The 24124-nt window shown below is 32.1% G+C and overlaps 3 protein-coding genes and 5 pseudogenes across 3 annotated transcripts; 7 read left to right on the plus strand and 1 right to left on the minus strand.

Annotated features, from left to right (window-relative positions):
• Positions 1-904: 904 nt before the first annotated feature.
• On the plus strand, positions 905-1846 carry LOC110644191 (glutathione S-transferase U7). The gene is made up of 2 exons (XM_021796868.2): positions 905-1260; positions 1345-1846. The coding sequence occupies exons 1-2, from the start codon at positions 949-951 to the stop codon at positions 1699-1701; spliced, it is 669 nt and encodes a 222-aa protein (XP_021652560.1). The 5' UTR covers positions 905-948; the 3' UTR covers positions 1702-1846.
• Positions 1847-3627: 1781 nt separating this feature from the next.
• On the plus strand, positions 3628-4352 carry LOC110644184 (glutathione S-transferase U7-like; annotated as a pseudogene).
• A 174-nt stretch (positions 4353-4526) lies between these two features.
• On the minus strand, positions 4527-5805 carry LOC131174719 (universal stress protein PHOS32-like). Its single transcript, XM_058138512.1, has 4 exons — positions 5463-5805; positions 5251-5360; positions 5017-5135; positions 4527-4904 (listed from the first exon to the last, which is right to left on the minus strand). Exons 1-4 carry the CDS (start codon positions 5635-5637, stop codon positions 4814-4816), a joined length of 495 nt encoding a protein of 164 aa, XP_057994495.1. The 5' UTR covers positions 5638-5805; the 3' UTR covers positions 4527-4813.
• Positions 5806-10143: 4338 nt separating this feature from the next.
• On the plus strand, positions 10144-12540 carry LOC131174718 (glutathione S-transferase U7-like; annotated as a pseudogene).
• A 385-nt stretch (positions 12541-12925) lies between these two features.
• Positions 12926-13788, plus strand: LOC110644050 (glutathione S-transferase U7-like; annotated as a pseudogene).
• Positions 13789-14708: 920 nt separating this feature from the next.
• Positions 14709-15909, plus strand: LOC131174510 (glutathione S-transferase U7-like; annotated as a pseudogene).
• Positions 15910-20645: 4736 nt separating this feature from the next.
• Positions 20646-21582, plus strand: LOC110644222 (glutathione S-transferase U7). The gene is made up of 2 exons (XM_021796918.2): positions 20646-20998; positions 21083-21582. Exons 1-2 carry the CDS (start codon positions 20672-20674, stop codon positions 21437-21439), a joined length of 684 nt encoding a protein of 227 aa, XP_021652610.2. The 5' UTR covers positions 20646-20671; the 3' UTR covers positions 21440-21582.
• Positions 21583-23258: 1676 nt separating this feature from the next.
• Positions 23259-24030, plus strand: LOC110644211 (glutathione S-transferase U7-like; annotated as a pseudogene).
• The last annotated feature ends 94 nt before the right edge of the window (positions 24031-24124 follow it).

Consider the following 24124-nt stretch of genomic DNA (forward strand, 5'->3'; position numbering starts at 1 on the left):
CAATTATCTCCTTGCAAAATTTTCTTCAATCATTGACCATTTTTCACCTAAAAAATAAAAAATCTCCTTACAAAATTTTCTTCGATCATTGACCATTTGTCAACTAAAAAATAAAAAATCAATAAAATTAAATTTAGAACAAAAACATTAACATGATTACTAATAAAGATAAAAATTAAACATAAATGACTCAAAATTGATAAAAACTAATAAAACTAATTAATATAAAAATTATATTTACACCATTTATTATTAATGAAAAAAAAATAATATTGACTAAAATTGATAATTAAGCACATCATTATTTGATTTGATTTTATAATTTATAGGTTTGTTCACAACGGGTGAAACATGAAAATTCACCAACACCATGATGAGATGGGATTAGACGGATATAGGTAATGGTCAAGTTAAAATCACAATATGCTCACTTTTCAAAATTGGGAAGAAGGCTCCAGAGCAAACCATTACAAATTACATGAGCCATTTATGAAACCATAGCCAAATTATGAAATCTAGGGATAATTGCACCACTAATTTTGAGGATTATTACAATTGCATCCTACATTTCTTACAACATAATATAAAAATCCGACTATTAAATTATTAAACGGATAGCTTTAATTTAGATTTTAATAACTATGTTTACTAAAATTCTTTCTAAATTGGCAAAACTGTATTAGAGTTTTAAATACCCATTTAATAATTAAAATTTAATTTTTTCCATAATTTATGCAAAATAATTAAGTAATGTTCAAACCTAGAACAAAGCCCAAAAATAAAATCCTAGAAATTGAGGTCATCAATGACATGGCTGATGTTAGGTAAGTCAACTTTGAATATTACAGGCTTGCTTGTCAAGAAACTTTGCCTTTTTTTGGCCTATAAAGACATATCCATGGAAATGTTTGTGCCATATCTTTCTATTCCCAAGTGCATAACTCCAAAATGGCAGAAGAATTGAAGCTACTTGGCGCATGGGCTAGTCCTTTTAGTCTCAGAATAGAGCTAGCCCTGAAGCTAAAAGGCATAAAATATCAGTACATAGAAGAAGATCTCTCCAACAAGAGTCCTTTACTTCTCAAGTCCAATCCAGTTCACAAGAAAATTCCTGTGCTCATACACAATGGAAAACCAATTGCAGAGTCACTTGTCATTCTTGAATACATAGATGAGACCTGGAAAAACAATCCTCTCTTGCCTGAAAATCCTTATGATCGAGCAATTGCTCGTTTCTGGGCTAAATTCGTCGATGAAAAGGTATAATAATTTATCTTCTCTTTTAACTTTGTTTATCTTATTAAGTTGGTCTCATTCATTTTATATTGGAAATTTATTATGCAGATCCTGCAAATAGCTGTCAAGTTCAGGTTAGCCAAAGAGAAGGAGAAAGAGCAGATCATTCAAGAACTTGGTGAGCAGCTGCAGTTTCTTGAGAAGGAGTTAGAAGGAAAGGAATTTTTTGGAGGTGAGAGCATCGGATACGTAGACGTTGTGGCATATTTTATAGTCAATTGGCTCCAAGTGCAACAAGAAGTTAGGCAGATAGTATTCATCAGTGAAGAGAAATTTCCAGTTTTATGCAAGTGGATGGGAAAGCTTCATGAAATAGATGTGGTCAATGGGTGCCTGCCTCCAAAAGATAAACATTATGCTTATATGAGAGCTCAAATTGAGGCTGCAAAATCTGCTATCAAATAATTAATTAGTCTTTCAATGCTTCATAGTTTCTGAATCTATTTGCCTTCGTTCTTGTTTTATTGCTCTGTAACTTTCGCTTCACCATATATCATCGTGGTTCTGGTTATGTCTAAGCATTATGAATAAAAAGTTTGGTTTTATAGTATCTGCTATTTGACCTAATAATAGACTGGTAGTGGAATTAATGCCTATTTTATAATGTAGGGATTGAAATATTTAGAAATTAGCCTACTGACTTAGTATAGTATCAATTGAATTTTATAAATTGTCGAAGGTTTCAATAAGTAAATTACAGAAAAAGAAATGAAATTTAAAACTGAACTTAAAGGAAAAAAATTACAGATTACCTGAGGTGGGCAGCCAGAAGGCTTGATTATCTATGAGGTTGCATTGAAGGGGGGGCAGTTCATTTGTAAAGTCAATATTACAATCATAATAAACAGAATATATCATGGCCAGCTATTTTTGAATCCTGTTGTGGTTTTGGAAATACCTAATACCAAAAGATTTTGTACAAATGTTTTCAAAAGCTTCCTATATGGATGAGGTAAGGGAATGCCCGCCTGCAAGAGAAAAGGCATAGTTACCAGGCAAGGCATTCCCTAACATAAGAGAGAATTTATCCAAGCCTGGAAGTTTGCTTCAAAATAAAACGCCCTTTCACTGCGTGAACATGTACTCTACAGAAGGACAAATTCAGAGTTCAATGAGGCTAAGTGCGTGTTTGACATTGCGTTCAGAAGTCCAAAATTACTTTTTTCAATAAAAATATAATTTTAGATACTATTGAAAAAAATAATTTGAAAAAAACTATTTTGTTATTTTAGTATTTTTATGATTAAAATTTATTAAATTTAATTTTAAATTATTTTTTAATACTTTCTTACTATCTAAAAAAGTAATTTTCCCAACAATAACTCTAACAGCAATGCTAAAAGGGCCATAATTATGCATCATTATCTAACAGGAAAAAACATTGATGACAAAGAACTAAAAGAACCGAAGCTTGTTAGAAAATGGAGGCTTAATGCCATGTTGAAAATATAAAGGAGGGAGAGCACAAAATATTTTTCATCAAAGATAAAATAACCATAACAAAATAGAAATTAAAGATGTAGAAAAAAAATATAAACTTCATTAATAAAACAAAGAAATTACAAACACATCACAAAGATTTTTTTTTTCGTCATCATCATTTTCTCTCAACTCTCCACACAATCAATCTGCTCCCTCTCTTTCTCTACACATTAATCTCCTTTTCATAGACAAAGGGAAGCCTTCCCCAAGTCAACAAATCCACACCAAATACAAGACAAACTTCCTAAATTTAATGCGCCAAATATGGAGAACCCCTCCTTTTCAACAAAAACACATTACATCAAAATACTTTCTTTTTTTGCACGCATAATTTTCCACCAAATATTCCCAAAAGCTCATCAAATCCAACAAAGCTATCTTAATTGCTTTTAATAACAGAATAGAATTGGCCTTCTAATTGAAGGGCATAGACTATGAGCATATAGAAGAAAATTTGTCGGTAGAAGTCCTCTAGCCTCTGCTTCTTATGTACAAGTTGATTAACCTGCCAACTTATAGTAAAATACACAAATTAACATTAAAATAGATAAAGTGACAACAAGAACTATGCTCCTAAGCATCTAAGAAAAATCTCGCTCTCCACAGATACAACTAGTGTACTCATACTTTATGAGATCATTCACGACGTTGTAAATTTTAAGCAAAATCTTGTATAATTCAAACCAAAATGTGAAGATTTTGAACTGTTAAACACTTCAAGTCTTAGCATTTATTAAGGATAACTGTATTATAGACTTTGCCCATCAACAAACTATGTCTTTAATATAAAAGGAAAAATAGGGAATGAACAAGTTGTGCAACACGTTACTTTGATTTGCAGACGCCAAAATGGCCCAAGTAACTCTATTTGGAATGTGGGCTAGTCCATTCAGTCACACAATACAACTAGCCATCAAGCAGAAAGTGGTACAATATCAGTACGTAGAAGAAGACCTCTCCAACTCCTCAAGTATAATCCAGTTCATAAAAAAATCCCTGTACTCTTACACAATGGAAAAGCCATTGCAGAATCACTTGTCTTCCTTGAGTACATCGACCAAGCCTGGCAAAACAATCCGTTCTGGCCTAAAGATCCTTATGACACAGCTGCAGCTGGCTTTTGGGCTAAATTTTTACATGAATAGGTAAATAAATCAGTTCCCAATTTTTTTGGCATAATTATGATCGTGAAGCTAGTCTTACTGATATTGACAATTGATGCAGATCTTGCCAACAGCTCTAAAGGCCATTGCAGCGGAAGGGAAGGCACAAGAACAGATGATTGAAGAAGTGCATCAAAAGCTTATGTTTCTTGAGAATGAGCTAAAAGGAAAGGACTTCTTTGGAGATAAGACCATTGGATAGCTAGACATTGTGGTATTTTTATGGCCTATGGCTTTCGAGTCAATCAAGAAATTATGGGACTGGAATTGATAAGTGAAGGGAAACTTCCAGCTATATGCAAAAGGATAGAAAAGCTACTTAAAATAGAGATAGTCAATGAATGCCTTCCTCCAAAAGAGGAACATATTGCTTTCATTAAAGCTCGTCTAGAGGCTGGAAAATCCTACTAGAAAATCTCCATGATTGTTGGCATATCCTGCATTACTAATCATATAGAGAATAAAACTTATAGGCCGTGCCCATCGGCAGATTTGTAATTTCTTCATTTCAGTTTGCTTCTATGAAAATCATTTATAGCATAATTAGTTGTAATAGATTTCACTATAAAGATGAACTGTCAAAGCTGATACAGAACTTTACTGCTTCTTCATGCTCCTAAAATTTATTAGCGCAATTACAGTTCAAAACAGTTGAAAGCAAACTACATTGAACAAGGTTCAAAGACATGAAACCTTGGTAAAAGCCACAACAGTCTCCAACCATATTGTATAACAACTATAAGGTTATATAATATGAAGATAGCCCGTGAAGGGGTAGAAACTCAGAACCACTCACATTTCAATACAAGCAGGTACAAGCCAAAGAAAGGGAAAGCACAAATCATCGCTGCAAGATCAAATTCAGATTTTGATCAGAACCCATGAGCACTTGGATCCTTGACGACAGTCACAGGGCAAGTTGCATTTGTCATCACATAGTTGGTCACACTCCCAAGCAGCGCCCTATAATTCAAACAATTTATATGGTTATCATCTAGGTGGGTTATTTGATCTCAACCCATTCATCCAACATTCAATAAGGACTTATAGCAGAAAACTTTTAACACATATATACCTTTGTATGGAACCAAGGCCTCTGCTACCCATGACCAGACAGTCAAGCTTCAGATCCTCTACGGACTCACATAATCTGTCTCTTGCATCTCCCCAGTAAATTTTTGCCACTACAATCACCTATGTTTCAATTTTATGCAACTTTATATCCTTTTCTTTGTCTGTTTTAGATCAGACTGAGAACAAGAAACAGATCATCAAAAACAAGAAGATAAATGAAAGATCAAGAAGGCACCTGTTTCTGCCTAGAGACGGTGTCTAACATATCCAAAACCTCTGGATCAAGTTTAACCTCATATTTTTTTGCCACCTCCTGATCACGAAACTCCACCAGTGGAATCAGAGCTACACAACATGAACATAAACAGATATCAAATACTACAATTCCAAATTAAACCAAATATTTGACGAATAATATAAAAAAGGAAAGGGAGCAGTAGAAGATACGTGAACCAGTAGTGGACCAAAGAAGGTTGCGAGACTCTTCCCCTTGTGAGGGCTTGACGTGAAGGACATAGAGGGTGTCACCTTCGTCTAGCAGATTGTCAATGGCCCATTTGAGAGCTAATCTGCTTCCCTTGGAAAAATCCAAGGCCACACCTATATGCCTATCCTTCGCCATATTTTCTTGAAGTCCAAATCCTCAAGAAAAGGAAAACCAAAGTCAAAATCCCAAAATCAGCAAAAACAAAGCTCGAGGTTTGTGTACATGGAACCAAGAAAACAAAGAGAAGATTAATATGAGATTTTTTCTTTTTTTTAGTGCTTCGGTTGAATTTTAGGTGAGTTTTTTTTCCCTTTTCTTTAACATTGTTTTTCACTTTTATCGATGCGAACCTTAATGTTATAAAGTCACCATCACATCTGCTTCTAATTCGTCAACTCATCACTAATAATAATAGAAAAATTATAAAATGCAACCATATTATAATCATTAATTGCAAAAACTATCTAAAATACATCAATAATCACATTTAAAATCAAAATAAATAAATAAATATATATTTTTTAAAAAAACAAAATAAGTTAATTTTAAGTTTGATAAATCATACAGAATATATATATATATATATATATATATATTTTGACTCTACCATCACATGATGTTATGATATAATTTTGCTTATTATATTTATATATCTGAATGATTTACTTTTAATTAACATTTAAAAAATAAATCTAATATAACAAGCAAAATTAAGTCATAACATCATGTGTATGTGCAAACTATGTCAATATCCAAAACATATATATATATATATATATGTCATTGGATGTCAGAAATTAATTATCTACACTCCTACGTTCAGGTCCTCTTGCTGCTGGACATTTCACCTACTCATCTACTACTCTTATTAATAAATAAGAAAGTGAAACATTTTTCTTACTATTTAAAATTATTTAAATATATGCAAGGAATAAAGTTTTAAAATTCTTAAAAATAAAATTCAATTTTAATATATATAAATCAATTTAAAAATATCCTTTGCTGCAAATAAAAAAAGAAAAAAAAAACTTTAGAATTATCTTGAATGTTGAGGGGGCAAAAAAAATATTCTCAAAATGTCATCTTTGAAAGTGATTGGCAAATTCACTCAACACTATTTAAATTCATCCTAACTCTTTAACTATTTAAATATGTCTTAAATCTGATTATTATTATCTAAATAATATTAAATTAATTTAATTTTATATCTTTTAATTAATAATTCATATACAAAAAAATTTAATTAATAATTTATAATTAACATATCTTGGTTTTTATTAATTTTTTTAGAATTATCTTTTGTTTTTGTATCCAACAAATTACAAACTAGAACTCCAATTAAAAAAGGATTAGAACTCTCTGAGACATTGGGTCTGATTGGGCTTTTAAAGCCCAATTAATTTTTTTTTTTAAGAAAGATATGGAATCATGGCAAAGCCAAAGCCCAATTTGTCTTCTTAAAATGACAACGTTGGCATGCGGAATCTTTGTCAAACCAACTCTTGCGGCTTGCATTGTCTTAATATAAATATAAAAGTGCAATAAATTAATAATAAAATAAAAGTAAAAGTCAAAAAGAAAAATAATATAAAAAAATTTAATATTTTTTAATATTGATGCGACAACTGATTATATCTACTAATCCACTAGATAATCCAAACCTATAAATATAAACTGCAAGTACTCTGTACCTTGAGTGAGAATCCATGAAGGTGAGCATACTGTTTAAATTAAATTGAATAGAATTGAATTATATTAAATTATAAAAAATAAATTGTATATTTTAAAAATTAAATTGAATTAAAATAAATAAAAAATTAAATCAAATCGAATTAAATTATTTTATTTTGATTCGATTTGATTTAAATTGATCAATTTTAATTTTTAATTATTTTTTAATTTAGACTTGATTTTTAAGTTATTTGATCTGATTTTGACATTGATTTGAACCTAATAACCATTAATCAATAAAATTAAACAATTTATATATATATATATATAATTACATATAATTCATAAATTCCTTATAAAAATAAATCAATAAAATTATTTAGTTTAGATCGATTTAATTAATTTTTTTCTTTAAAATCGAACTGTATCAAATTATCTTGAATATCGAACCGAATTACTGAATTAAGGCAATTCGATTCCTTCATTTGATGTAAACCTCATAATGATCACCCTAAGAATTGGGTTGTGGGCACTGATCAGGTACTGCTAGTATTTCAATTACACAATTCTTTCTTGGACTATTGCCACCTAAATTTTTAGCTGCATCAACCACCGTGCTGCCTTCCTATTATTTCACACATTTTTAATTTTACAAATCCATAAATAACTATAATATTAATTATTTAATTTAATATAACATATTAAATAGAAAAAAAAATCAAGATTCAATTTAATATAGATAAAAAAATCACTATTTTGTTATTTTTATAATTGATTTTTGGTTATACAATATAAAAATCTAGCCATAACATAATTATATTAAATTTCACTTACTGGGTTTATATTTTTATTTATTGATTTTACATAGAAGATTATGTTAATTTTAAAAATTAATTTAAAAAACATTTATAAATAATTTTGTGATGTATTATATTTATGTTATTTGGAGTCCCTCTTCATTCAATTTCTATACAAAGTAGTTCTACTTTATTAATTGCATCATCTTTCATCACAAACTAAAGAGTAATATGTAATTTCCTTTTTTTGGCAAAGTGTAATATGTAATTTAGACATTGAGAGAAAGTTAATTATAATGTGTTGAAATTTATTTTATGATTCAAACTGATAAAACAAATTATTCAAATTAAACCAAAATTAATTTTGGTTTATGTAAATTTTTTTAATCACGATATGTAATTATTTTATTTTTAAAAATTAAAATTATGTATAATTATTATATATTTTTTATATTTCAATTTTTTTTATTGTCTATTGAATATTTTCCTAATTGTTTAATTTATATTATATTTTCCTATAATTTATGTAAATTTTTAAATCACGATATACAATTAGTTTTTTTAAAAATAAAACTTACCTATAATTACTATACTTTTATTTTCGTGCATTATTTATATTTCAAAATTTTTATTTTATTCTTATATATTTTCTTAATTGTATAATTTATATTATATTTTCCTACATATCCTTAATGTAATATATTATTAACTCATTTTTCTATGAAGTTTTTTATGATCTTAAAATAATAATTTAGGTTTTTATAAATTTTAGCTTTATGCAAACTTTTTATTCAACATATCAAAATATTATATTTTAATATGAAAAAATAAAATTTAATAAACTATACACTTTATCTTCTTCAGGCAAAATCTATGATTTTTCTAATTTTTTATTTTTTAAACATTTGATGTTAATAATATACATTATAAAATATTTTGTTAATAATACAATGTCAACTTAAATTTCTAAAAATAATCCATATATTATTTTCAGGTTAGCTATAACCTACTCAAGTATTCAAATAATTAAATTACATATAACACTAAAAATTCATATAAAACTATATTCCTAAACATTAATAATATCACAAAAACCTACTTCATATCATAATACATGCATGCATGCATACTTACAAAAATAATTTTATCGACTTTCTCTAATAATAAAAACATTTAACACTCAAATATTTCAATATGTTACAAGTAAATAGGTGATCCAACTAACAAAATACATACCTTAAATTTTCAAGGACAAAAATTCGGCACAAACAATTTTTCCAAGCTTCACTTGTGCTGTTCCAACTAAGAACCAACTAAACCTTTTTTCCTTCCACGGCTGTAGCTCCTCTTGTTGTTGCTGGTCTACCAAGCAGAAAGAGTGACAATAGCTCCACTAATTTTACACCAACAAAAGAGAAAATGAGAAGAAGAGAGTGATGATCAACATTGAAGGAGATGAGTTCAGTTTCGTGTGTGGGATAAATTGAGGGAGATGAGATGCGTATATAGAAAATTTGAACTCTGAACGCCAATAATATTAGCGTCCCACACACTGTCCCGTCCCTCTCTGCAAGATTTGCTAGTATGAGTGACCTGAGCTCTGCACGCCATTGATAATGGAGTCCCAACAACCTGCACGCCATTTATAATGGCGTCCGCTTCATCAGCAACGCCTGACGTGACTACCTGCAGAGATTCGCTAGTGTTGGAGCTGCTACGTGACTACCTACAGAGATTCAGAACTGCTGTGCACTTCGGACACTGGTTTGAATGGCGTCTCATATCCGGACGCTATTTTGAATGGCGTCCCGTCTCACCACCCTTCCACGTCACCACTTCTCAGCCCATTTTGGTAATTTCTGTAATCAAAACCCTGTCTTAATAAAATTTATACCTTCACTACCCTAGTACAGTAAATTCGCCCTTGCAAGAAGTATTAAATTTGAATGCCATATTATTGTAATTTCACATGCCTATGGATAATTATATCTTTTGAATGGATAATGTGGTCCTTTTGCGTGAACAACATATCCATACAGATGTGTGGCTGTTTTAGTAAATCAAACAAGACTACAGGAGAGAAGATGTAAAGGTCCCTGAGCTCGAAGCCTCGAATATATGGTGATTCTTATCTTGATTTAGCAGCTGATTTTTGTTCTTTGATATAGTGCTTATGGTAGAAGAAGTGAAGCTAATTGGCACATGGGCTAGTCCTTTTAGTCGCAGAATTGAATTAGCCTGAAGCTGAAAGGAATAAAATATGAGTACATAGAAGAAGATCTCTCTAATAAGAGCCCTATGCTCCTCAAGTACAACCCAGTTCATAAGAAGATTCCTGTTCTAGTGCACAATGGAAGACCAATTGTAGAATCACTTGTAATTCTTGATTATATCGATGAGACCTGGAAAAATAATCCAATCTTGCCTAAAGGCCACTACGATAGAGCCATAGCTCGCTTCTGGGCCAACTTTGTAGATGAAAAAGTAAATTAATAAGTGATGCTGTTGAATCCACCAGAAATTAAATTAATTGAAATCACCAATTATGAAATATTTTTCTGCAGTAAGTGGTAAATCTAGGTCGAACCCTAGAGACTAAATTATTAAATTTTATGCACTTGTATATTAAAAAAAGAAACAAAAGTTGGGGAGGGGGGTAATTCACAATCCAAAGAAAAAATAAAAAATCAGAAATTAAGAACTAAAATTTAATATGAAACTCTCAAATTAAATAAACTTCAGTCCAAAGTAATTCTCATTCCAATGCATTGATTCGATCATAGACAAAAGAAATATAATTATCTTTTATGGAATACTTAATACAGATTTACCAAACAATGGTACCAAACAATGGTGAAATCCCTAACTTCCTATACTCATCAATCGAGCTCAAAGACTCTTGTTGACTCTAATTATTAATCGAATTGGTATTAAGCAATCCTCATCAAATTAATAACCGCTTTAAGAAGAATAGTAGTTAATAAGAATAACAACAATTTATGAAGCATAAATCATTTAATTAACCATATTGTTTCCTTAGGTTATTATTGAAAACTGGGATCATAATCAATAAAACCTAATTGCTACTCATGTTCAATCTTACACAACAATTACGGATTATGAAGATAAACTAGCAATTGATCACATCAAACAATTAACTAATAGGCCTTTTTAGTAAATCATTCAATAGATTAAAGACAATGAAATCAGAAAACAATAGATATTCAAAAGACATAAATTAAATTAAGAATCTGGTCTCACAAATCAAACAAAAGAACTTGAATCCCTTGAACTGAATTAAAAACTTAGCCACTCATTTTCATGGCTTACAGAAATTAAAAAAGAAAATTGAAGAAATCTAGAATGTGAATGGAGAATGAACATTTGATCCTCTCTTCGAGAGGCTGCTAAATATCTCCTTGTGTCATCTTCTCTTCTATTTATAAAAATGGCCTAGAAAAAAATGGCCTTAAGAGTCTTTCTCTCTACAAAAATCGCGAGCAAAATCAAAAATCGATCGATCGATACACGGCCGTATCACTACACCGACCAACCGTAAGTAAGCCTTACCGAGTTGAATGGGTATGTCTTGCATGTTACACGAAGGTTACAGTTTCGTGGATTTACATAGTCAAGTTATTAATTCCGTGTATTTTGTTTCTTCCTCGATTCTCTGGATTTCTTCTGGCAGAATGTTACACGAGTCCATGGTTGTGCTTACACGACCCTTGTACTTTGTATCAACAACGCTTCTCAATCCTTCGACCTTTCCAAGATTCCTTCCACAATTCTATTTCTCCCTTAATACAAAACCACGAAAAATGCAAATAATTAGTCCAATTAATGCAAATGCTGAAAATTTCTCCATTTAACACAATTATTTCAACAACTCTCTAAACATATGCCTAATAGATAGTTATACTTTAATCAACTGAATTAGGCATAAAGATACCCTAGAAACACTAAATGTGATGGAAGTAAAATTAATAAATTATGCATTTATCAATTAGTTCCTTGTATACCTGCAGATTTCACTCTTTCGATGCTAGCAGGAGAGTCTATCTTATAAAGTGTTTATCTAACATTGTTATTTGGGTGGTTATTTAGGAAACTAACAGCTTAAATATATGAATTACAAGTTACTAAAAATTTTCGAAAAACTACTTCAGTTGTTTAGTATGGAGAATGTATGCAGATCTTGCGAACGGCTATCAAGATTGGTTCAGCCAAAGAGGAGGAGAAAGAGGAGATCATTGAAGAAGTCAGTCAGTTACTGAAACTGCTGGAAAGCGAGCTAAAAGAACGGGAATTCTTTGGGGGCGAGACAATTGGGTTCCTAGACATAGTGGCGTTTATGACAGCCCTCTGGTTTCAAGTCCCTCAAGAAGTTATGCAAATCCAATTTATTAGTGAAGAGAAATTGACAGTTCTATGTAAATGGATGGAAAAGCTCCGAAAAATACAAGTGGTCAATGACTGCCTGCCTCCAAGAGACAAACTTATAGCCTTCGTCAAAGCTCGCATTGAAGCTGCCAATTTTGCTTCCAAATAAAGTCGTATTTCATACATTTCTTAGTCGCACAGTTGTCTGCTACGCACATACCCTATAGTTGACGAATATGTAGATAGATCTCTTGCAGCTCTGAGTTGTGTCATGCGAAGATTACGAATAAAAGCTTGGTTTGAAGTGTACATATATCTTGAAGAATCCGGCACAATCTTTGAGTTCATAGATGACATTGATTGCTGCTGCTGATACAACCAACGGATAGTTCTGGATATCAAAATTAAATTAATGACAACTTTGAATTCTAAGTAATTAGAATGGAATTAAATAACAGCTTTGATCCCAACTTCCTTATCAAGAAACTCCACATGCCTTGAGTATAAATTCAGAACACCCACCACATATTACTTCAATAATCGCAGCTTAACAACAAGGTGAAGAATCCAAAATGGCAGAACATAAAGAAGTGAAGCTAATTAGCATGTGGGCTAGTCCTTTTTGTTGCAGAATAGAACTAGCCCTGAAACTAAAAGGCATCCAGTATCAGCAAATAGAGGAAGACCTCTCCAACAAGAGTCCTCTGCTTCTCAAATACAACCCAGTCCATAAAAAAATTCCCGTGCTCGTGCACAAGGGAAAACCAGTTGCAGAATCATTTATCATTCTTGAGTACATTGACGAGACCTAGCAAAACAATCCCATCTTGCCTAAGGATCCTTACAGCAGAGCCATAGCTCGTTTCTAGGCTAAATTCGTCGATGAAAAGGTAAATTTTTCATCACTTATATATATTTCCTTTTTCTTTTTTTGCTTGTAAGTGCATGTGTGTGTGTGTGTGTGTGTGTTCATTTATCTGGTTTAATTCCTATTGACAATTGATGCAGATATGGCAGACGGGTTTCAAGGCTAATAGGGCCAAAGGGGAGGAGCAAGAGTAGCTCAATGAAGAATTATATCAAAAACCTGAAGATAGTGGAGAACGAGCTAAAAGAGAAGGAATTATTTGGAGGCGAGAAGATTGTATACCTAGACATTTTTGCATTGGTTGTAGCCCATTGGTTTCAAGTAATGTGCGGAGAAGCGATGCAAGTGGAGTTCATCACTGAAAAGAAATTCCCAGTCTTACACAAATGGCTTGGAAAGCTCCTCGAAATAGATGCGGTGAAGGAATGCCTGCCTCCGAGAGACAAACATGTTGCTTTTATTAAAGCTTGCTTTGAAGCTGCAAAAATTTTCCTTTGTTCTCTGCCAATAGACGGAGTCGTCCTTAATGGCGGTCGAAGGAGAGGAGTTTGGGGACAACCCATTTAAGTCCTAGGGCTTTAGATTGGGCTTGGTTGAAATTTTGAAAAGTAAATCACAATTGTTGGGCTTGTGGGCCTTGTGCTCATCAGCTAATGCAATATTTCTATACTCTTGAAAAAAAATTGCGTGTGTAAAAAATTAATGTACATCACTAGATTTAAATTGTTAAAATATTAACGAAATTTTGTTGCAGGTTAATTTTGATGCAGGCTAACAAAGGTTCTATAGTAGCTATTGGGAGAGACCAGCAGCAGAACCCAATAGCATAGACAGTAAAGATTATTTCTAATATCTGCTCTCGCTTGAATGTAGAAGCCCTTGCGCATTGTTAGCAAAATACAAAGGCTATGGAAGAATTATCATTGAGAGAGACTCAACTGTACTTATCCAAGCACTTCAAGGAGGTCCCTGTCCACCAAGCATATAGGGTATTGTGAATGACATTTGTTTGTTGATTACTTCCTTTTCTTTGGTTTCTTTTTCTCATGTAAAAAGAAAATATAATACGGTTGCTCAAAGAATCACCTCTAATGTGTTACATGATGTCTCCTTTACATACAATCCCATGACTCAGTTTAATTATGTACTCTTCTCTATGCCCATTTAGAGGCTAATGAAATTCCATCTTTTGATACAAAATATATATATATATTAACGAAATTTCATGGGTATTGTCATAAAGAGATCGGACATACTTGAGAGTTTGCACTTTGTTTGGGGTAGTGTAGTCTTTTCGTTGGACACCGAACTTATCCGCTTGACTTGCTTTTTTTTTTGGGGTCGAAGTTATCCGCTTGACTTGACTTCAACGTGTGGCTATTCTTTTATGTGGAAGAAGGGAAAGCAACAAGAAAAGGTGAAGGAAAGAAGAAGAAACAGAGATTTTTGTGAATAGAAGATTTTTTGGCTTTATTTTTGTAAGTTGATAACAGTTATTTATATACACATCAGGTGCTTCATTTGTTATGTATTTGGTGATTGAATGAATGAAATGTTAAACCCATGAAGAGAATTTAAGATATAATTTCAATCCCCTTATATTATTGTGATATTTTTTGGAGATTTTGTGTGTTTTCTTGGTAGGAAGTATTTTTCTGCTTCTTCTCCTTCAATTTAATCTGCTATTGTAACAAATACACAAAGTTTGTTTCAGCATCAAGTATATATTCTTAAGTGCAGAATCCTAAATGAATGAAGAAGTGAAGCTGCTAGGCACATAGGCTAGTCCTTCTAGTCACAGAGTAAAACTAGCCCTGAAGCTAAAAGGGATACAATATGAGTACATAGAACAAGATCTGTCCCGCAAGAGCTCCTTGCTTCTTAGGTCTAATCCAGTTCATAAGAAAATTCCTGTGCTCTTACACAATGAAAAGTCCATTGCAGAATCGCTTGTCATTCTTGAATACATCGATGAGACCTGGCAAAGTAATCCTTTCTTGCCTAAAGAACCCCACAACCGAGCCGTAGCTCGTCTCTGGGCTACATTTGTAGACCAAAAGGTAAATTGAAAATAATAATAACCCCTTTTGCTTTCTTTTTAACTAGAAGAGTGAGTCTTGGTGGAACAGTTCTAACTACGACTGATAATTGGTGCAGATCTTCCAGACAGCTCTGAAGGCTAATGCAGCCACAGGGGAGGAGAAAGAGCAGATCATGGAAGAAATTGGTGAACAGATGAAGCTGCTAGAGAAGGAGCTCAAAGAAAATGATTTCTTGGGAAGAGAAGTTATTGGATACCTAGACATTGTGGCATTTTCTATATTCTATTTCTTCCAAATACGTCAAGAAGTAATGCGAATAGAGTTGATCAGTGAAGAGAAATTTCCAGTTTTATGGAAATGGATGGGAAAGCTGAGTGAAATAGATGGAGTCAAGGAATATTCTTCTGTGTATTGTGCAATTCTAATATTCTTCTGTCACCTGCTATTGGAACATTAGGATAGTTAGCTAAAATTGTTATCAGCGTGAAAGGTTAATTAATACGCGTCCATAAATATACGAAATCACACAAATAATATTGAATAAGTAAAATATCATGTTCATAGAATTGTTTTCAATTATAAGATGTATTTTAATTTTCCTAATATTTAGATCATCGATTTAATTTAAATGAAACAAATTAAAACAACTCAAGCTTAGATTAACTAAAATTAAACTAAAAATTAATTCAATTGAAAATTAACTAACAAAATAAGCAAAGATAAGAGTTTAAAAATGTAATAACCTGAATTTTTTTAAAATATAAATTTTATAAATTTTAATAGTATTTAAATATTATTTTAATATTGTATAACCAATTTACATTTTTATAATACTTTCATTTATATATGCTATTTTTACGTTATTTTACTTCTAAATATATTTTATGAATTATTTATTAGTTTGAATTTTAGTTTAAAAGATTAGTTTTAAAGATTTATATTAAATCAAATAATAAAGTATATTATTTCATTATTGTTAATTTTGGTTCCAAATCTAATTTAGTTGTTATTAATTTGATTGTTATTATAATTATTAGATTTGAAAAAGGGTTTGATTGAAGAGTTTTGGACTCAATTGAAAAGTTTTAAAAAGTATAAGGACCTAATGGAAATTAAAAGTAAAAAAACAAAAAACAACAAACCTAGCAACTCTTTCTCTCCCTCCCACGTTCTCTCTTCTCTCCCTCTCGTCACTCACTTTCTCCCTCCATTTTATAGCTACCAGCGAACCTTCAGCCACCAACAGTAGCTGGCAAAGAAGATCCACCACCCAGCGATGCTGATAAGTCGTCAGCTTGCCGGAGCAGCGCCAGCAATGGCGCTTCTCGTTTAACTCTAGCGCAGGAGGTGTTTTCCAGGCACGATTTTGGCTCCATCTAAAGTCTAATCGAGGCATTTTTGGTGTCATTGGAAACCTTATATCATAAGCTTTCTTTTAGGACCAATTTCACATCATTTGGTGGTCGAATGAGTGAGATCAAGGGGAAAGAAATTTTGAGTTTTCGTGACTTTCTAGCAAATCGGTGGCCAGTTTGGACAATTGTGCCCAGGGATCGTGATCTACACTCCTCAAGTTTCGTTTTCACACCAATTACGCATTAATAGGAGATCGAACGGAGAAGATGCTCATTGGACGACCTAAACTAAATCAGCAGATATCAAGTGATCAGAGCAAAGTTTTGACGAACTGTTAACGGATTCATCACTAGCAGCTCATGGGCATCCCAGATATGTATTCGAATTGACGATAACTCACCTGCGCTTGGGACTAAGTTTCCAGTCTGATCTAAATGCCTGGTGGTCCGTCCTAGAACATAGTCAATATTACAGTCGTTTCAGCGTTTTCAGAGGCTCCATACGCATTTCAAGTGGCAATTTTTGCAAAGGTAATCCTGAACTCAAGTTGTGTAATTTTTACCTAGTTATAGACTAACTAATTAATTTGTAAAATATTCTTGGTATGCTAAGAATAATTAAAATAAATTTTATAGACTTTAAGATGATGAGAAGGGCCCCCAGGAATATTTTTGGAATTTTCAAAGGGTTTTTGATAATTAATTAAACTATAGAGGAGTTAGGGACCCAAGCTGAACTTTGGACTATTGGAGTTAGATTAGGTTCTTATAGGCCTCGGATAAGCATGTGATGTTATTGTGGGCCTGAAGCCCTGTGTGTTGCTTTTTGCTGAGTTTTCTTACAATGGGTTAGGTTCAGTTATAGGGGAGACTTTGCTAAAATTTCAACAATATTATAAGATTTATTCTTGCATCTGTACATTAAATTAATTGATTAATTTTGTCAGTATTTTGATAGAGATCAGTATGTCTGTATAAGCGATCAGGTCGACCATCTTTCTTCTTCCAGCCAGACCAGCTACAGTCAAGTCGACCAGTCTATAAGTTAGATATTGATTTTTTTTTAATTTCAATATTATTTATATATTTGACATGCTCATATATTTTTTTATAAATATTTATTTAATTATGCATATAATTAGTTAAAATATATTAGGGGCATTCTTATTGTTGCATATTTATTTATTGTTAATTACTTGTATTTACTGCCTTGAGGATAATTTAGAGCCGTATGTGTGTGTTATGTATGGTATATGATGGATATGGATTGGACGGGTAGTCATCGCTTAATCTAGTCTCGCTGAAACCCGGTCCTTACAGATATGGACAGGCGGGGTGAGGTATGGCTTTGAGTTGATCTCGCTAGCCCTCGCACTTAGATATAAGTGAAACTCCGGCTTGAGTTGAGCTCGCTGGTAGGATTTTGATTGAGAGAGCTGTATAGGGGATCAGCTTCCATATATATGCATTGATGTGGTATACTGGGTGAGTGAGTAACTCCAAAATATCTTATCGTACAAATATTGAGTGAATTATTTATTATATGTGTTGGATGTGCATTTCATAGTAGATTTGTATAAGTTTTAGGTAGTTATAGAAATCGCATCTGTAATCAATATCTACATCTCTTAGTCAAACACTTATTCCTATTTAAATTTTTTTTTCAGGATGTAGGAGGAGTAAGTTTATTTTCGGATCTAACCTATATTTTTCTCTGTAGGTTTTCGTGCTTCTTAGTTAGTAGTTTTTATTGTATTTATTTAATTATTTATCTATTGATTTAAATATTAGAACTCCACCATGACACTAATATATAAATATATTGTATCTATTAATGAATAGTGATGGTAGTAAATTGTTGTGCATGTTGAGTATCAGGGTTAAACTGAGCTCCTCTAGCTGTAAATTTCTAATAGTTATCGATTAAGTTAGCCTAAATTAATTTATAACATTTTATCTTATTTTGTTCAGTATGTTGGGCCTTGATTTTGGGTTTGATTATAGGTTTGGGAATAGTGAGACTTATTACGGGCTTCAGGGCGTTTATGCCGGCCAAGTCCTAGTGCCAGTCTGGCTCGTGGAATCGGGTTGTGATAAAAAACAATTAAAAGTTGGCTAGAGATTTTAATTTCACTTGACCCATTATACAATTTTATTCAATTTTGTCATATAATCAAATTAACTATTCTAGCAAGAGCAATAATACAACAAATACCTAATAATCCTTTCCAAGCATTATTAAATCTTTCAATTAACCAAGATAACCCAAATTTCCCAATAAGAATTATTTGATTAACCAAAGCATTAAAAACTGAAGTTAACAAAATACCCACAGTAATTAGCCTTAGTTTCCCTTCTTAACTAAATAATTATGTTAATGGTTATTCTAACAAGATTCATAAAATGCTTCCTAGCCAAGTCACGAATAAAAAATCATTCAAGCATTATTTCAAATACCCAAAAGTATTAAAATCAAAAACAACTATTAATTGTTAAAATAGTGAATATATGCAAATTAATAAATCACTTAGGTCAAACTATATCGCAATCTCTAGCTAAAATATTTAGCCGCTCATATTAATAAAAACAAAATCAAACTCTATAAAATTCAAATCAAATATCATCAACACACAAATGGGGTTGCTATCTGAAGGAAAACAAAAGAAAAGAAAAACTCTATTATGGTTGATGGTGGAAATCTCCCTCCAAGAGCCAAAACTTCAAGAAATCCACTCCAAAAGCTAATTCTCTTCAAAAATGGATTCTAGAGAGTATTTTGGAGCTTTTTGAGGTTGAAGAATGGTGTATGAAGCTGTTAGAAACATCCCAAAAAACGATTCCGATGTCTTTCTCTCTCCAAAACGTGCGTCAAGTTTATTATGGGAGGTAGACTACTCATTCCATGATTCACGCCCTGGGTGGGCATGAAGTTGCATTTCACTTCCTGGGTGTGAATCCTCATATGACCACAAATTAATGCATTTTCCTAAATTTTCTTCAAGTTGTCATAAGTCTCACTTCCCAAAATGTGAATTGGCTCCTCTTTCACAACTCGAGCATGAAAATTTAACCTAAAAACTACCAAACAACTCTAATTATCTCCTTGCAAAATTTTCTTCAATCATTGACCACTTTTCACCTAAAAATAAAAAATCTACTTGCAAAATTTTCTTCAATCATTGACCATTGGTCACCTAAAAAATAAAAAATCAATAATATTAAATTTAGAACAAAAACATTAACATGATTACTAATAAAGATAAAAATTAAACATAAATGACTCAAAATTGATAAAAACTAATAAAACTAATTAATATAAAAATTATATTTACACCATTTATTATTAATGAAAAAAAATTAATATTGACTAAACTTGATAATTAAGTACATCATTATTTGATTTGATTTTATAATTTATAGGTTTGTTCACAACGGGTGAAACATGAAAATTCACCAACACCATGATGAGATGGGATTAGACGGATATAGGTAATGGTCAAGTTAAAATCACAATATGCTCACTTTTCAAAATTGGGAAGAAGGCTCCTGAGCAAACCATTACAAATTATATGAGCCATTCATGAAACCATAGCCAAATTATGAACTCTAGGGATAATTGCACCACTAATTTTGAGGATTATTACAATTGCATCCTACATTTCTTACAACATAATATAAACATCCGACTATTAAATTATTAAACGGATAGCTTTAATTTAGATTTTAATAACTATGTTTACTAAAATTCTTTCTAAATTGGCAAAACTGTATTAGAGTTTTAAATACCATTTAATAATTAAAATTTAATTTTTTCCATAATTTATGCAAAATAATTAAGTAATGTTCAAACCTAGAACAAAGCCCAAAAATAAAATCCTAGAAATTGAGGTCATCAATGACATGGCTGATGTTAGGTAAGTCAACTTTGAACATTTATTATTCAAACCTCTTGCGTGGAAATATTACAGGCTTGCTTGTCAAGAAACTTTGCCTTTTTTGGGCCTATAAAGACATATCCATGGAAATGGTGGTGCCATATCTTTCAATTCCCAAATGCATAACTCCAAAATGGCAGAAGAATTGAAGCTACTTGGCGCATGGGCTAGTCCTTTTAGTCACAGAATAGAACTAGCCCTGAAGCTAAAAGGCATACAATATCAGTACATAGAAGAAGATCTCTCCAACAAGAGTCCTTTACTTCTCCAGTCCAATCCAGTTCACAAGAAAATTCCTGTGCTCATACACAATGGAAAACCAATTGCAGAGTCACTTGTCATTCTTGAATACATAGATGAGACCTGGAAAAACAATCCTCTCTTGCCTGAAAATCCTTATGATCGAGCAATTGCTCGTTTCTGGGGTAAATTCGTCGATGAAAAGGTATAATAATTTATCTTCTCTTTTAACTTTGTTTATCTTATTAAGTTGGTCTCATTCATTTTATATTGGAAATTTATCATGCAGATCCTGCAAATAGCTCTAAAGTTCAAGTTAGCCAAAGAGAAGGAGAAAGAGCAGATCATTCAAGAACTTGGTGAGCAGCTGCAGTTTCTTGAGAAGGAGTTAGAAGGAAAGGAATTTTTTGGAGGTGAGAGCATCGGATACGTAGACGTTGTGGCATATTTTATAGTCAATTGGCTCCAAGTGCATCAAGAAGTTAGGCAGATAGTATTCATCAGTGAAGAGAAATTTCCAGTTTTATGCAAGTGGATGGGAAAGCTTCATGAAATAGATGTGGTCAATGGGTGCCTGCCTCCAAAAGATAAACATTATGCTTATATCAGAGCTCAAATTGAGGCTGCAAAATCTGCAATCAAATAATTAGTCTTTCAATGCTTCATAGTTTCTGAATCTATTTGCCTTCGTTCTTGTTTTATTGCTTTGTAACTTTCGCTTCACCATACATCATCATGGTTCTGGTTATGTCTAAGCATTATGAATAAAAAGTTTGGTTTTATAGTGTCTGCTATTTGACCTAATAATAGACTAGTAGTGGAATTAATGCCTATTTTATAATGTAGGGATTGAAATATTTAGAAATTAGCCGACTGACTTAGTATAGTATCAATTGAATTTTATAAATTGTCGAAGGTTTCAATAAATAAATTACAGAAAAAGAAACGAAATCTAAAACTGAACTTAATGGTAAAAAATTACACCTGAGGTGGGCAGCAAGAAGGCTTGATTATTGATGAGGTTGCATTGGAGGGGCAGTTCATTTGTAAAGCAAGTCAATATTACAATCATAATAAACAGAATATATCATGGCCAGCTATTTTTGAATCCTGTTGTGGTTTTGGAAATACCTAATACCAAAAGATTTTGTACAAATGTTTTCAAAAGCTTCCTATATGGATGAGGTAAGGGAATGCCCGCCTGCAAGAGAGAGGCATAGTTACCAGGCAAGGCATTCCCTAACATAAGAGAGAATTTATCCAAGCCTGGAAGTTTGCTTCAAAATAAAACGCCCTTTCACTGTGTGAACATGTACTCCACAGTAGTACAAAATTCAGAGTTCAACGAGGTTAAGTGCTTATTTGACATTGGGTTCAAAAGTTCAAAATTGCTTTTCTCAATAAAAAAATAATTTTAAATACTGTTAAAAAAATAGTTTAGAAAAAACTATTTTATTATTTTAATATTTTTATAACTAAAATTTATTAAATTTAATTTTAAATTATTTTTTAATACTTTCTTACTATCTAAAAAAGTAATGCTAAGAAGGCCATAATTATGCATCATTATCTAACGGGGGAAAAACATTAATGACAAAGAACTAAAAGAACCGAAGCTTGTTAGAAAATGGAGGCTTAATGCCATGTTGAAAATATAAAGGAGGGAGAGCACAAAATATTTTTCATCAAAGATAAAATAACCATAACAAAATAGAGATTATTAAAAATAAAACAAAGAAATTGCAAACACATAACAAAGATTTTTTTTTTCCTCATCATCATTTTCTCTCAACTCTCCACACAATCAATCTACTCCCTCTCTTTCTCTACACATTAATCTCCTTTTCATAGACAAAGGGAAGCCTTCCCCAAGTCAACAAATCCACACCAAATACAAGACAAACTTCCTAAATTTAATGCGCCAAATATGGAGAACCTCTCCTTTTCAACAAAAACACATTACATCAAAATACTTTCTTTTTTTGCACGCATAATTTTCCACCAAATATTCCCAAAAACTCATCAAATCCAACAAAGCTATCTTAATTGCTTTTAATAACAGAATAGAATTGGCCTTCTAATTGAAGGGCATAGACTATGAGCATATAGAAGAAAATTTGTCGGTATAAGTCCTCTAGCCTCTGCTTCTTATGTACAAGTTGACTAACCTGCCAACTTATAGTAAAATACACAAAATAACATTAAAATAGACAAAGTGACAACAAGAACTAAGCTCCTAAGTATCTAGGAAAAATCTTGCTCTCCACAGATACAACTAGTGTGCTCATATTTTATGAGATCATTCACGACGTTGTAAATTTTAAGCAAAATCTTGTATAATTCAAACCAAATTGTAAAGATTTTGAACTTTTAAACACTTCAAGTCTTAGCATTTATTAAGGATAACTGTATTATAGACTTTGCCCATCAACAAACTATGTCTTTAATATAAAAGGAAAAATAGGGAATGAACAAGTTGTGCAACACGTTACTTTGATTTGCAGACGCCAAAATGGCCCAAGTAACTCTATTTGGAATGTGGGCTAGTCCTTTCAGTCACACAATACAACTAGCCATCAAGCAGAAAGTGGTACAATATCAGTACGTAGAAGAAGACCTCTCCAACTCCTCAAGTATAATCCAGTTCATAAAAAAATCCCTGTACTCTTACACAATGGAAAAGCCATTGCAGAATCACTTGTCTTCCTTGAGTACATCGACCAAGCCTGGCAAAACAATCCGTTCTGGCCTAAAGATCCTTATGACACAGCTGCAGCTGGCTTTTGGGCTAAATTTTTACATGAATAGGTAAATAAATCAGTTCCCAATTTTTTTGGCATAATTATGATCGTGAAGCTAGTCTTACTGATATTGACAATTGATGCAGATCTTGCCAACAGCTCTAAAGGCCATTGCAGCGGAAGGGAAGGCACAAGAACAGATGATTGAAGAAGTGCATCAAAAGCTTATGTTTCTTGAGAATGAGCTAAAAGGAAAGGACTTCTTTGGAGATAAGACCATTGGATAGCTAGACATTGTGGTATTTTTATGGCCTATGGCTTTCGAGTCAATCAAGAAATTATGGGACTGGAATTGATAAGTGAAGGGAAACTTCCAGCTATATGCAAAAGGATAGAAAAGCTACTTAAAATAGAGATAGTCAATGAATGCCTTCCTCCAAAAGAGGAACATATTGCTTTCATTAAAGCTCGTCTAGAGGCTGGAAAATCCTACTAGAAAATCTCCATGATTGTTGGCATATCCTGCATTACTAATCATATAGAGAATAAAACTTATAGGCCGTGCCCATCGGCAGATTTGTAATTTCTTC

The sequence above is a fragment of the Hevea brasiliensis genome, chromosome 16 (genome assembly GCF_030052815.1).
Source record: "Hevea brasiliensis isolate MT/VB/25A 57/8 chromosome 16, ASM3005281v1, whole genome shotgun sequence".
Taxonomy (NCBI): Eukaryota; Viridiplantae; Streptophyta; class Magnoliopsida; order Malpighiales; family Euphorbiaceae; genus Hevea; species Hevea brasiliensis.